At 35.6% G+C, this 12,340-nt stretch overlaps 1 protein-coding gene across 1 annotated transcript in view; it reads right to left on the bottom strand.

Annotated features, from left to right (window-relative positions):
• Nucleotides 1-12,108, bottom strand: part of Pen (karyopherin subunit alpha) — a 33,853-nt gene extending 21,745 nt beyond the window's left edge. The window contains exons 1-4 of the mRNA XM_073965788.1: nt 11,804-12,108; nt 11,479-11,579; nt 11,068-11,381; nt 9,777-10,353 (exon numbers count right to left, since the gene is read on the bottom strand). Of these exons, the coding sequence (XP_073821889.1) occupies nt 9,777-10,353; nt 11,068-11,381; nt 11,479-11,538 (951 nt within the window). The 5' untranslated portion in view covers nt 11,539-11,579; nt 11,804-12,108. The remainder of the gene's footprint in view (nt 1-9,776; nt 10,354-11,067; nt 11,382-11,478; nt 11,580-11,803) is intronic.
• Nucleotides 12,109-12,340: the final 232 nt, after the last annotated feature.

The raw sequence follows: 12,340 nt of genomic DNA, 5'->3' as shown, positions 1-12,340 counted from the left end.
ATGGCTGAAGGTACTGGAGCGGGAGTGTACTGTGAGGAGCTGAACATTAGGCGTTCATATAAGCTCAATACAAATTGCAGTGTTTTTCAAGCGGAAGTCTTCGCAGTATTGAAGGCCTTAGAATTGGTAGTAGGACTGACGGATCAAGTAGGTAGGACAGTCACAGTCTACGTAGATAGTCAGGCTGCCCTTAAGGCGCTTGGGTCATATACTATCAAATCTAGGATCGTTCAAAATTGTAGGTCCACCTTAAAAACATGTAATTTAAGCGTTAACCTTTGTTGGGTGCCAGGACACTGCAATGTTGAAGGAAACGAGATTGTTGACGAATTAGCAAGGCGTGGTTCCCAGTCCTCTGACCTTACGGTAGAGGAATATGTCAGGCCACCGCTCTGCTACTTCCTCGGCAAACTCAGTCAGTTCTATGCAGAGAAAACCGTAAGAATTTGGCAAGACGCACCTGGTTGCAAGGTGTCGAAGTCAATCTGGCCGGCAATCTCAGGGCGTAGAACTGCGTCCCTTCTCTCACTATGCAAGTCGGAAATCAGAATAGCTACAGGGGTCATTACTGGCCACTGTAGAATAAGATCTTTGACATGTAAGTGGGATGATAATAACATTGAGTACTGTAGGTTATGCGAGGATGAGGAGGAAACGGAGACAATCGAACACCTTTTATGTAGATGTCCTAGACTGATGGCCAAAAGGCATAGACTATTTGGTGTACATGTGATTGACTCTCTATCTTACTTCTCCTCTATTCACCCTACTATCCTGGTGGTTTACTGTAAGAGTCTAAAGTGGCTCTGGGGCGGGTCAGAACAGGCTTAACACAGTCTAGGAAAACAATCTCTTTTTCTTCTTCTTAAAACAATCTGTTACTCTCCTTTACAATTACTCACTCTTCTTATTCTTTTCTCTTTTGTCTTATCACTTTCACCTTCCCTCCTTCCCATCTTTCCACCTAATCCACAATCTCCTCCCACATAGCTCACCATATCATCATAAACAGCCTTGCATCATCATCTGCAGGCCCACAGCACCATTCAGAATATAATCTGCAGTCTCACAACATCATACAGAATCGCTCACAACAAGGAACACATCACACCATCTGCACTCACACACCACCGTATACCGTATGCACAAATCACCATATACCCATCAGTCACACATCACCACAATCTGTAGTCACGCAACATTATGCAGCCTCGCCAATAGCAAGAATCACATCACACTTCCCACTACACATCAACATCATCAGCACTCACACATCACCATATAGCAGAATCTAATATCCAGCCTTATTACGGTTGGCGTAGTCGTATCCAAAATTGCAAATTGACGTGTCGTAACGTCTAATTGGTATTATGTATGTCGTACACGACATTTTCGCAACGACTAATTGGTATTATGTATGTCGTATACGAGATATTACAACTCTGTATGCCATTCTTTTACAATTTTGCTACCACGAGAGGCGTTTTATTACGAGAAACGCTGTGAAATTAGTCGTTAGAGATTTTGTTGACGACAACAGACAAATTTCTTAAAACGTTAATAAAAACGAACAAATAAAATGGATTTAAACAAAAGGTATGTGTCTATATAACAAAAAGATTATATATTCGTATAAATTTTATAATATTGCACATGTTTTAGAACAAAAGTCACCACAAAAAAGCAGTTTGACACAATGGTCCAGATTTTGCAGAACAATCCAAATTTGGCCAGAGGTTACAGCAATGGAATAAACAAAATTAGCGTGAAAGAAGAGTGGAATAAAATTAGTACGAAACTCAACATTTTAGGACCGCCAGTACAAACGTACGAACAGGTGAGGGTTGGATGAAAGTCTGGGCTGACTACAAATTCAAGTTAAGGCATGTCGTGCTACAGGTGGAGGATCCTTCAAACAGTACATACTAACAGACACGGAAGAAGCAGCATCCAGCTTGTTACAATTGGATACAATTGTAAACGCGGGCAATCAGTCAATTGGAATCCAGCAGCCTTCAACGCTTCGAGAAACAACCACTGAGGAAGAACTGTTTGAAGCATGTATAATCCATGAAGATTTAGAAAACCACGATCCCTGCACAGTTACTCCCCAAAGCGTAAGCAGGCCTCATGCAAAAGAGCCGCAGGTCGTAGTGAATCAGGATCCCCGCACAATAACCCCTGTAAGCATAGGTATCACTCATGGAAATGAGCAACAGGTCCAAGTGAACCAGGATCTATGCCCACTAGTCACAAATACACCTCACAGAAATGGATTTCAGCAACAGCAACTGAGTATCAGTCATGGAAAATTTGTTTGATTCTTGTCGTAACTGTTTTCGTCTTACTTTTAAATCGTTCGGAGTATATTCATCCTCATCTTCGGATATAAAATAACCCACACTTAACATTTTTATGGTTTATTAATAAATAATTGTTTTTTTATTTTAACTGACTCTATTTTTTGTTTTCTTTTTTATAACAGGGTGGCGTGTAATAGTCGAAAATGTTAATAATCTTCAACACCCTGTATTTTTGCAATCTATTACAAAGCAGACGTAGTCGAAAATTTTACATAATACCAAAAATGATTGACTACGACAACGCCTACGACTACGTCTACGACACTTGAACGCCTACGACAACGCCAACCGTAATAAGGGTGATCATCTCATCCATAGTCCACAGTGAATCTTCCCTTCAACACTATCCATCATCCATCCATAAAATCCACAACCGCACACTTCATCATCATCAACAGCCTTGTATCAACATATGCAGACAATAGGCACCATTCAAAACATACATCATAGCTCACGACTCTTGTACACCATCATCACCACACGTAACATCAAATAACAAATCCATAATAAACAACATATCACACTTCTACTTCACACCATCACCTACTATGTACATTCACACTTCACCATACAGCAGCATCTATAATCACTTCATCAAATACAACACATATACTTCAATAGTCGGGATGATCACAATGGACTTCAAGGTCTCCGAGTGGAGTGGCTGCCAGCACGGCAGCTGCGCATCCTAAACCTAACCTAACCTATGTATAGGCCCACAGACCATTCACTGCAAGGTCGACAGTGAGAGTCATCCTAATCACCATATCTGGTGTAGGGCTATCGGTCGTGACCTTCATAATTTAGAGACAAGAACCCCTAAATCAACAATCCCATCAGGAAAGTTTGAATAGCATTGCATCTATCGAAGAACGGCACTGTAAAAAACATCTGACCAGCATGTGATACAGCCTTGCACGAAACACTGCTCATTTTTTGATGCAGCCACAGTTCTAGACCTGGATCAAATTAACGTAAGCACAAATATATCCTATGCTGTTACAACAACGACATCGATTGACTCGAAACCATACATCTGTCGTGTTGCAGCCAGAGACTTCAAACGCAGTTCAAATGGTTGATTTCAGTATCGTCAGTTGCTTGGCAAATGATTGCAAATGTGTGAAGTGTTATGTTTCTTAACGCCGTAGTACTTAACAACTGCGAAGCTACGTGTTTCAAAACGTCAAAAATAAGCATTTTTAACGCAGGTAAAAAGCAAACATGTATCATTTTTATTTCTGATGTATTTAGTTTGCATTTTCGAGGAACAATGCATGAGTGTGCAACTGAAATATGTTCTCTCTTAAGAAATCACATTTCAGAGTGTTGGGAAATGTACTACAGTGAATGCATCCATAACACTCGAACGTCAATGGATTGTTGATGGTGCCAGGAATATGGTATTTATATCGATATTTAAAACAAAATGTCCTCGATAGTAAGGTGGTAAGTATTTTTAGATGATGTTGTTGTTGTAACAGTGTTTGTTATTATGTTTGTATGTTCGTTCTTCTGTTCAATCTTGCTCTGGGTCTATCTCCAGTTCCAGGAAAGTGGCTGCTTCGATGTAACCACAGATCCACTGGAATTAGATGAGATGTTATAATTATATTCATCATTCTCCACCTAGAATTTCCATTAGCCGATGTTGCCTATCAGTCCACCACCATAGTTGCCGTTAGTTTGGACAGTGTATCATTGATCGGAGGATAGTTTGCTTCTTACTTGCCTCTTAAATACCACTTGAGTATTCTACCCCTAGTGTACATTTAAAGGTGTTGTAAATGTATAATAACATACTTAATATTCTCATATCCCCCATCGGATGAAATGGAAATTCAATACAAATGACAAGAGGAAAGATGTAACAGATGGATGAATGAAGAGTGTATGATATGCAAAAATATTTCAATAAGGAAATAAGGCAAAATATACAAAAGAGGATAGGTTCAATAAAGACAATATATTATATCACTGAAATCCTCAAAGAATGGATAATGGCGATGGAAACGGCAAATGGGGAAATAAAACAAAATTGTTAAGAACTGTCATATTGGCCACAAATGTTATCTGCAATTTAAAGGCCTGATTTTGAAATCTCAAGCGGCAGGAAATTTTATTTTAAATGAGCACTTTATTTAAATGTTATTAGAAAATGTATTATTAAAATTTCTATTAATACCTTCTTTAAAAATGATATTTAATATTTTACTTATCCTTTGAAAACATTGATATAACTGTGTTAGTAATATCCTTCCATATGTGCCATATAATAATCCATGTTTCCAAATAAAACACTTGATAACTAAAAGTAAAACTTAGCCACACAAAGTCTTCTTTTGGTAATTAGAACACTCTTAAGAAATAATAGATTATGCGGTAGTGGTGCAAGAGAGCCAGCAAGCAGAGCACATGCTATAAGCACCCGCATCATCTGCTATAGTAGAATCTACTTTATCATCTTCACTGTGTGTATCATCATCATGAAGTATATTTTGCAAAGAGTTCTACACTTTTAACGCCTTCATCTTTCGCACAAGATTAAAATGTTGAGCATAAAAGTGGTGAACACGCACAAACACACATTCACACATAAACGGCTAGAAGAAAAGTACATCAAAAAGCCAGGAATATGACAACGACGTCGAAGTTAAACAAGCTCAACCAAAACAAGTATTAAGGCGAAAAAGCAAAACTTTGCTAAAAGTGAAACTATGCAAAATTTATGTGATTTCAAAATTCAATATACTTTTTTCTCGCTCTCAATATAGGCAAACCATCCATACATGCGAAACATTTGTATGTAATATGTTTGTTGTACATATATACGAAAACGAATATGCAACGACATATAGCGAAAGTTTTCTAATATAAAGCTTGTCTTAAGCTAAAAAGAGTTTTGAAAAGAATTCAGATTAAAGATGTATGTACGAAAGCGCAACAAAAACTGTCGACAACAAACAATTGAGGAAAAATATTTTCACAAAAGAATTTATGTTTTAAAATAACAAAAGTTTAAAGCGGAAAATATTTTTAATATTAAAATAAAACACTGTAAAAAATTAAAAAGATGAAGATGTTTTATCAAACTTATATTAAGGTTGGGAGGCGTAGGAATGATGTTTGATACAAAGAAAAGATCCCAATTCTATTATGGTAGATACCAGAACTTATGATGGTCCATTTGTGATCTCAAGTGAACACAACCGTTAAAGGTAGTATTGAATTTAAATGAGCGCAGGTTCCATAATATGGAATGTGTAATATCAAATTTAAACAAGGAATGGGGACTCGAGAAGCACTGCTTAGCTTACAGGTGCTAGTTCAGAAATGCCGAGAAGTAAAAAAGGATATATTTATATGTTTCGTTGACTACGAAAAAGCTTTCGACACAGTTCGTCACGATAAACTAATAGAAATTCTGAAATCGATTAACATAACCGAGAAGGAATTACGATGTATACGAAATTTATATTTGAAACAGGCGGCATACATCGATATAAACGGAGAAATGACGGAAGAAGTAACGATTTCAAAGGGGGTACGACAAGGATGTATCCTTTCGCCGTTGTTATTTAATATATACTCCCAACGAATATTTATGGAGGCTATAGAGCACCAAAGAATAGGAGTACAAATACATGACCATCAGCCGAAAAAATACATATAACAACAGTACGTTGAAAATACAAAACACCGTAATAGAAAAAGTAAAAAAACTATAAATATTTAGGAGTTACCATTAATGAATAATGGGATGTTTCGAAAAAAATAACTTGTCGTATAGAAATGGCAAGGGATGCATTTTACAGATACAACAAGATACTGACAAGTCATGACATCGGTATACAAACTAAAACCAGATTCATCAAATGCTACATCTGGTCTGTTTTATTATATGCATCAGAAACATGGACAATAAAGGCGATAGATGAAAGAAAACTGGAATCATTTGAAATTCGGATATACTTAAAATACCGTGGACGGATCGGTATTTTAAAACCAGAAAAGTGTCATACCTGGGACATATCATGAGAAATGATAAATATATTCTTCTGCAAAAAATTATCAAAGGATCAGTTGTTGGAAGTCCATGCAGAGGAAGAAAAGAAGTTTCTTGGCTGAAAAATATTCTGACATGGACCGGACATCAAAATAAGAGAAGTTTATTGAATGCCGCCAAAAACAGATATCTATATTTATAAAAATCCATTTTTGTTAAACACAAAAAAATTATATGATCGCATATATCCGAAACACGGATGCGCAAATAAAGAAGAAGAAGAATATCAACACTTACATTTTTGATTAAAAACAAGTTACAAGGTATCAGTCGGCTTTGCCGACAGAGATATACCCTAAGCCTGTATGAGTTGAAACATTCATTTACGGAAGATATACAGGCATGTCACAGAAACGAATTCCGATCGAAAGTGGAATTGATTCCGTATTTAGCTTCTTCAGAAAACGAAAAACGAAGAATTTTTCGGAATGAAACCACTTTTGATTTTGCAAACGGAATTGTATTTTTATTTTGTTTAAATCTGCCACTTTAAAACACTCTAAAAACACTTAGAAATAATTAAAATGTTGTTTTATTAACAAATTTACATTTAATTTCGAATTTAAAATAAATAATTAAGTTTTTTGACTTCACAAAATCGATCGGAATCTAAAGAAGCTAAGACAAAAACGATCGAAATGAAATTTCGGAATTGCAACCATTCCGATCGGAATCTGTGACATGCCTGATAGAATCGAATACCGGATACACAACCAAAATCGTTTTCCCGAATAATTATGTATTAGGGGGGGTTTTCAGATATTGTGTCCCTTTGGTAATCTATACATATAAAGTAGAAAAATGTTTGTACGTTTGTTTGTTTGAAGTTTATGAACTCAAAAACCGCTGAACCAATCTTCCTGAAAATTTCAGAGTATATCACTATATGCGCTGAAAGTAACATAGGCTATGAAAATGTTTGAAATTCCGGGTTGATCCAGAGATATAGAATCAGAATCGGAGGTACCTCCAAAAAATTTAGATTTTTATGCAAATATATATAGAATGATAACAAATGTCTGCAAATTTTGGATGTGTGAAGGAAAATTGGGTCTAGAAATAAATTTGCCAAGTTACCTATATTAAAATTGGTTCAGATTTGGATATAGCTCCCATATATATTTTCGGCCGATTTCATGTATTTTATGAATTAAACACGCTATGTATGCCCAATTTCAATGAAATTTGGAAGGCGTGACGGAATTGGGCCTAGAAATAAATTTGACAGATTATATTGAAATCGGTTCAGATTTGGATATAGCTCCCAACATAATCGTCCGATTTAATGTATTTTGTGCACCAAACACGCTATATATACCCGATTTTAATGAAAGTTGAAATGTGTGACGAAAATTGGACAAGGACTGGAGGTACTTGAAGGAGGTACTTGAAGGATTGACATAGTCCATTTTTGAAGTGGGAGTCATTTCAGTTGGTCACCGCATAAATTAGAGGTTTTGGATCACTATGTCAGGAAGCATGACTTGCCCACGAAAAGTGGGGGAGGTACCCGAAGGAATGGACCGATATGAACCAATTTCGAACTTAAACTGAGTTTGGACACAATATTACGAATTTCATATTTTTTACCGAATCGGCTGATCTGTTCGAGAGTTATCGTTCGCTCCAGCCAATACACATGGTGCTCTATGGCTTTTTACAGACGAGGGTACCTCATTTCCAAATTTTTCTATCATTTTACATACTAGAGGCGATTCGGAGAAAAAGTCTCTTGAGCAGAATATCGATGCTTGATATATTCAAGCAAACATCTTCATTCTTACACCTAATTAGGAGAATATCTCACTGAAATAAAATTTGCAGGCTACCTATCATCTTTGCAGTGTAATGTCAAATGATGATAATAACAACACTCCAGTATAAAACCGAAATTGAAATGAAGTTTATTATGAACCACATAAATTAAGGCTGTTGAGATGTACGACAGAAACCGAAGAGTGTAAGACACTTACTCTCAGTTGGGAAGTTTAGCAGAAAACAAAGTTGAAGGCAGTGAACATCTTAATCACGGATAATTTAAAAAAGCTAGGAAAACCTTAACCTACATCTACAATTCTATGTGTGAATGTTTTATAACTGTATAAAAGATTAATCACCAAGTCTTCAAAATACTGAAAATCGAGCGGAGTCGTTCTTTGGGGGCTATGACTATATCCAAAACTGGACCTATATACATAATTCTCTGTAAGATTCTTTTATACACCACCTCCCTATCGAAAACTATCATATCGAGAATTTCATTTGTAATTCGAATTATTGCACTTGAAATTAGAATTCAATTTGAAATTCGAAACAAAAAAATTAAAATTAATTAAAAATTTTTTGTTGCATTGTTTTATATTTAATTTTTTGTTACAAATGAAATGTTTCGAGTTACAAATGGAGTAAATTGAATTACAAATAAAACAATTCGAATTACAAATTAAATAATTCGAAAAATTGGAATTACAAATGAAATAATTTGAACTACAAATAGAATAATTCGAATTTCAAATGGATAAATTCGAACTACAAGTGGAATAATTCCAATTACAATTGAAACGTTTCATATTACAAATGGATTAATCGAATTACAAATGAAATGGTACAAATTATAAAAGGAATTTTCGAATTTCGAAGGTGTAGTACAAATATTGCCAGAGTTGGCTGTAAAAATATCAGAAAAAAACACATGGGTATTTAGGACATATCTCGGGAAGTATAGATTTATCTGTGGTAACGTTGGATTTAAAATTAAACTGGACATAAGCCGACAATTTAATCACGTGTCTGAGTTTTGTCCGTGTTTATAGGAGTAGGTTATAAATAGCTGACGAACGGCAGCTGTCCAGTGTATTTCGTAATCTTAGCTTTCTCCGAAAATTGCCGGGCCTTAGAGTGGAATTTAAGACATTTTCCACGTACCGAACACAACAAATTGCTAACATTGTTTTTTCATGATGCCCGTGAGGAGTTATTTTCGGATATTTTTTTAAATATTTCGTGATTTTTTTTTACAATTTAAGAAAACTTTAAGCTTCGGGGGAAAATAATTTAATCGGTAGTTAGTTAAAGATTTCATATTATGCACAAAATTCGGAATGACATAAATCAACCCCTTTATAAGTTTGTAGAGGAAATTGCGATAAGTTATAAAGGTACAAAGGTAATAATCTACCAGTTGCACTCTTTTGCCTGTTATACTGACATTTACAATTCGCAAGTGTAATAGGTATTATAACAAAATCTTTAGCAATCATCTTTTAAGTCTATGTTATATCTATAAAAGTTTTTCAGAAAACAATTCAATTCAAATAAAATTTCAATTTTAAAATCATCACACTTACCTGTTGATCTGTGCCGGTAACAATATTACCAACACTACGCAAAGCTGGCACAATAATAGCCGGTTCATCTGTTCCCAAAAGGGCAACAAGACGTGGCACGGCACCAGTATCAACCACAGCTTGTATTTTATGATTTTCATCATCGGTCACATATGATAATGCCCAACAGGCATCGGCCAACACTTGTATATCCGTGCCACACAATAAATGTGACAACACAGGCAATAAACGTTTGATTTCCTCAAATGGTGGCGAGGGATTTTTGTTACGACATAAATTCGACATTAACCAAACATTATTGCGTAAAAATGAGATTGGTATATCTTTGCGTAAATCGACCATATTTAAAACACCATCAATACATTTATGTTGTATGACAATATCACGGGCAGCAGCACCATCGCCAGCAATATTACCCAACGCCCAGACAGCCTGTTCGGCCAAATTAATATTTTCCGATTGTAGCAGAGCAATAAAATGTGGTACAGCATTATTTTCAATAACGCAACGAGTTTGTTCTGATGTACCCGATGCAATGTTGGTAAGAGCCCAAGCGGCTTCGAATTGTAACAGGGGACTGGAAAAAAAAACGAAAAAAAGTCGTAACGATTAAAAAAAGGGATGATTCGTATTAAATGCAAATATTAAAGTAGCAAAAAAATGAAGAGAAATTTGATTTTAAAGTGAGGCATATTGGGAGGGAAAAACATTATCATCCAAATATAAAGCATTGAAAAGAAACAAGAACAATAAGCTCGGTCTTAAAAAAACAAGTTTAAATTCTTTTGGAAACGTGGAGGATGTAGAAACTGACTTTGAAAATTTTCCTAAATAGATCGTAAAAATAGCAAAGATAGTTTATATTTTTACAGATGGAACAAATTTTCTTTTACGGACAGTTCGGAACAAATTTTACTAAAAATAGCAAGTTTCTTCTAATAGCCGGCCTTCGGTCGTGATTTTTAAGATTTTTTCTCTTATGGACAGGTGAAAATCTAGGGAACAGGAACATAATTTTTTCTTAATTTATAATTTTCCTCTAAGTAGCCGGCCTTTAAATAAGAGAATTTTCAGAGGCCCATATCTCGGAAAGAATACATTTCCCCTACAAAATTTATACATCGTTGGAATCAGTATAAACAGCACTATCTGTGGCCATTTTTCATATTTTTCCGCAAACTGTCGGTAAAGGAAAGATATGCCCTCCATCCAATCTCTCGCCTCACCAACCTTCCCACAAGCTTCTTTAGAAGAACTACGTAGTTAAAAAATCTACTTAATTTCAACTTACTTGTCAAAGTTCTGCAGGAAACGTATACAAATGGGTACAATGCCATGACCAATCATCAAGTCAATGGGTGGATTACGTTCCCGTGATAACATTTTACGGGCAGCTTGCATACCAGCAAATTGTCTCTCTGGATCAGTGCTTTGCATGGCGGCAACAATTTCGTCCACTGTCATTTGTACCGGCGATTGGCCATTTGATTCTTTAAGCGGTGATGTGATATCTTCTTCATTGATGTTACGACGTTTAAACATTTGATCTTCCTTTTTGGATTTACGTAACTCCACCGTAACCTCATGGCGACGTAAACGTGATTCCTATAAAAAAGACAATAGAAATGCAAATCACAAGTTTTGCGGATTAGAACAAACAACTGAACTCATCAACATCAAAACGTAACACAAACACACTTACACTGGTGTTAATGGAGTTGCTTTTATAAGCACCCTGTCTAGAAGCTTCGGCTTTGCTCATTTTTAAGCTGTATGTTTATTTTTGTGGGGAATGGAAAATTGCTAAGGAATATACAAAAGGATATCAATTAAATTCATGAAATAGAATTGAATATCCATCAACATTTTAAACATAACCTCACATAACTTCCTCAAGGAGGGCAAAGGAAGAAAATGGAGATCATTGCAATTGTTGTTGTTTTATTTAAACCTTTACGGAAAATGGTGGTCACGAACGAACCCTCTTTTTTGCACTCGAACTTTTTTATTCAAACATTGCTACTTACACTTATTTTACACGCTGATCGTTCCTAAATTTGATTAATAATACTTTTTCCTTTGGAATGACTTGTATTTGTTGTTGCTTTGTTACAAAATTAAGTTTTAAGTACACAATTGCCAGACACAAACTTCACTCAAACTACGATCTTCCTTTTTGCTTGGCAAAATCAATTGTAGTGCGTGCGTGTGAGCGATTTTTTACCGTTTAATTTTCAAAATCCCTTTTTGCACCCTTTCTTTGTTACCTTATCGTGTTATCGAACCTGTTGATCGTGTTGTTATCGAACTCTGTTGTTCAAATTGAAAAGGCGGCAAATAGAGTTGCCATTAACATTAATTCGTTTGTATATGGGTTAATTAGTCATAACGTAACGTAAGTGTGCATTTGTACGATCATGTGCTACAGTACATTTAGACTATGCCGGATTTAACAAATCCAGCTGATTTCAAATAAATCGAGATAATGCACTTAAACATATTATAAGTGTATAGTCTAACAGGCGTTTTAATGTCCTATTTATATCAAAAATGTTTTATTAAAA

This window comes from Musca autumnalis, unplaced genomic scaffold, assembly GCF_047663935.1.
Source record: "Musca autumnalis isolate F117 unplaced genomic scaffold, ASM4766393v1 scaffold_2, whole genome shotgun sequence".
Lineage (NCBI taxonomy): Eukaryota > Metazoa > Arthropoda > Insecta > Diptera > Muscidae > Musca > Musca autumnalis.
The sequence above is the reverse complement of the archived record's forward strand: the minus strand, read 5'-3'. Positions and strand labels throughout refer to the sequence as shown.